We start from the raw sequence: 3,565 nt of genomic DNA, 5'->3' as shown, positions 1-3,565 counted from the left end.
CCTCTTATTATATTTTCTTTTAATTTGTCATGTTCAAGCCACCCCCTAAAAAAACAAATCTTTTGATATTTGCGTATTGATAACATCACCAAGCAATAGTTTTACCTATTTTAAAAAAATCCTCTATGATGCTTTTTTTATTTTGTAGTCTCCAAATCTCTTCAATGTTCAAGTGGGCCTCTATCATATTCATATCATAAATTCCTTTTCTTTTCTTTTTGGAAAGTCAAAAAATGATGTTTTTTGTATTAAAGCATGAAAAGTGTAATAAAGCAATCAATATTTGGTTGGTTAAAATTTAATTTGCACGCCATGGTGCACAACTTGAGACTAATCAACTTGATTGTGCACTAATGAATTAATGATGAATATAACCTGGCTTATTCAACAAATTATTAAGTGTTAAATCATTTAATTATTGATATATTGTGTTAAATTTGTATCGTATTATTTTTATATTTGAGGATAATATATTTTTTAATATCACATCTTTCTTACCTGAAGGGATCAAATGTACATATTTTAATTAGCTGAAGATTAAATATACTTAGTCAAATATCATACGATCTCAAACTCATCAATTAAGCATGATATAAAACACAATTATCCCCCAAAAAATGCCAAAGTGAGATGCACGCTTCATTATATGATTGATTTTTGTTAGGATATTATTAGTACAATAAATAAATTTTATATTATCAATATAATGTAACTTATTATTTACTCTTATTTTCAGGTTAATTATCATATTACTCTTATTTTGAATTGAATGATAGTTTTGGATGCCACAAACACTACTATAAAATATTGTATTAGCTACGAAATTTATCGATAATTCTCAGCTAATTCATCATTAAATGAAATTAATATTTTCTCCATTCCAAAATAATTGAATTATTGGAGTATTTTTTAGTGTTCAAAATAATTGAATTATTTACTATTCAAGATAGATGTTGGATTTCCCCCCCCCCCCCCCCAATTTTACCCTTTATTAATTAAATTTCCAAGTTTTTTTTTTTTAATTTCCAAGGTTGAGTTTCAAGGACTTGATTTTCTTGGAAATTTCTTAGCATAAAGTTTGAAAAGGATAAAAATAAAAAAATATAACTAATTTATGTCTTTATTTTTTTCTTAAGACTTGTATCATCTTTCAATAATTCAATTGAATGGGAGGAATATGAATTTTTTTGTCACTAATTTCTTATTTTCTTCAGGTGAATTAAACCGACCTTGTGCAGAAAATCCACTAAGGCAAAAAAAAAAAACAAATAGTAAATAAAGAGTGTAAACTTAACATGGTGCATGGTAATTATTAGTCAACCACTTGTATTACCAAATGATTTTAGTGGTCCTACTGGCCCTCTTAACTCAATTTAATGGGGTAAATATATGTGGTGTCTGGTGAAAATCCACCACATCCCCAACAAATTAAGGTGGATTTTTCCACAGTAATTAACAACTAACAACAGCCATAATCTCTACTTGCAAACTCATTAGATGAAAAAATTGATAGACATCAGAATTATTAAGGATACTCTAATTAATATGTCATAATATTATTCGCTTTGAGCTAAATTAATAAGGTATATACACTTTATATGTATTTTTTTCCCTTATCAGCTTTTAATGTGAGACGACTTACCCCTAAGCCTAGTAACAAAATTAAAGGTAACGATAGAGGTTCAACTGAATCCCTTTCCTTTCGAGGAGAATGCAATATTGTGGCGCCAGTTTCAAAACCCAACACTCTTATCTTGAAGCATAGATTTACGTATTAATTATAATTACAAACAAATCATATATTTGAATTCATAACTTTTAAATACAACAAACTTAACATTAAAAATCTTAAAGATTGAATATATACATGTTCGAATTTTGGATCCAATCTCTACCTTTGTTCGAAAATTATACAGTGCAAACATGATAAAAATTGTGTATGTATAAACAGTTGAATCCCTTTAACATAAGGGAAGCTTCTAGGTATATGTGGCATTTTTGTTTCTTTTTTTTTTTTCTAAAAAAATGCATAATCCATAAATATGATCCTTAAATTGGTTTCAACTGACAACTATGACCTCTAATTTTATTAGTGCATAAATAGACTCTTTAATTATCCAAAACTTGAACAAATAGACACATTCGTCTTACATGACATCCTATATGATAATTTCGTGTCCTACGTGTATTACACCATATAAGATATGTGTGTCTACTTATTCAATTTTATACAAATTTAAGTGTTTATTTGTATACACCTAAAGTTGAAAGACATAATATCAGTTGAAGTCAAGTTAAATGACATATTTATGTAGTATGTCTTTAAAGATTTGTTTTCCTGCACAATAAAAAAATCCAACAAGGTGGGGTCCAAAGTGCTAATTTGGTTCTTCCCAGATATTTTACAATCAAGTTAGCTCATTTCCTATATAAAGAACACCTATGCATCTCCAAATTCCCAAACAAACCTTCCACATATCAAAGCCAGCTTAATTTTACACATATCTACACATAAACACAACAATGGGAAATTGCATAGTTCTTCAAGAAAAAGTTGTCAAAGTGATAAAAACAGATGGGAAGATTCTTGAATACAAATCTCCCATCAAAGTCCATCAAATTTTATCACAATTTCCTAGCCATGTAATTTCTAATTCCCTACAAGTCATTAATCAAAATCTTCTACCAAATGATGACATGCTAAGAGGAAAAATTTACTATCTTTTGCCTATATTACCTATACCAAAACCAACCACAAAAAAGAAGGTCAAGTTTGCTGATGATCAATTATTAGTTGAAGAAAAAGCTAAGCCAAAAATAGAGGCTCTAAGGATTAAACTTGTTATTAGTAAAAAAGAGCTTCAAGCTTTGTTGATGAGCACTGAAGGAGGATCAATTACACTTGATCACATCGTGCAACGTCGTGTTAAGGAAGAACAAATCATCACAAACAAAATAAAGAGTTATGTTATCGAGGATTATAGTACTGATCAAGGTAAAGGATGGAAGCCTATTCTTGAAAATATACCCGAATTTGACAAATAACCAACCCGCAATGAATAGGGAAGGTATAGTAATGCTATGAATGACCCAATATCGAATACTGGTAATAATATAAGCAAACGAACGTTCTCCTGCGCTTCCAGACATACTGAGCTAGCCAAGAGCCTTTAGGCGTTTTATTGTCAGCTTATTTGATATGACTAGTCATCTTATAATTGCAAGGAGCAAAAGAGGCCATGTTAATTACTCCATGTGATACATACTGCAAAGTTTTCTCATATATATTTCTTAAACCTCGTAAACTGGGACAGCTAGAGTACATATAATGAGCTAGATCAATCTGATTCATCCTATAACTTGATCTTTATATGTCTCAAATTCTTCCTTACCCTTGTTTCAATCTATGTTACTCCGGGATCTTTCAACAAACAGCAGCAACTCAACCGTACGTGTCAGATTCTTCAAACATGCACTATTTTTTGTTCAGGAGCCTAGCATGGTCGACACATATAACCCAATTCAAATTTCTTGTGGAAGAATGATTATTCACTTTGACAGTCGA

General features: G+C 30.0%; 1 protein-coding gene across 1 annotated transcript; it reads left to right on the top strand.

Annotated features, from left to right (window-relative positions):
• Positions 1 to 2,483: 2,483 nt before the first annotated feature.
• LOC129881436 (uncharacterized) lies at positions 2,484 to 3,087 on the top strand. Its single transcript, XM_055955641.1, has one exon. The coding sequence runs from the start codon at positions 2,524 to 2,526 to the stop codon at positions 3,043 to 3,045; it is 522 nt and encodes a 173-aa protein (XP_055811616.1). The 5' UTR covers positions 2,484 to 2,523; the 3' UTR covers positions 3,046 to 3,087.
• The last annotated feature ends 478 nt before the right edge of the window (positions 3,088 to 3,565 follow it).

The sequence above is a fragment of the Solanum dulcamara genome, chromosome 3 (assembly GCF_947179165.1).
Source record: "Solanum dulcamara chromosome 3, daSolDulc1.2, whole genome shotgun sequence".
Classification (NCBI taxonomy): Eukaryota; Viridiplantae; Streptophyta; class Magnoliopsida; order Solanales; family Solanaceae; genus Solanum; species Solanum dulcamara.
This window is presented reverse-complemented; position numbering and strand designations above follow the sequence as displayed.

Coding starts and splice junctions, on each gene's coding strand:
- LOC129881436 (XM_055955641.1), top strand. CDS start 2,524: ATGGGAAATTGCATAGTTCTTCAAGAAAAAGTTGTCAAAGTGATAAAA.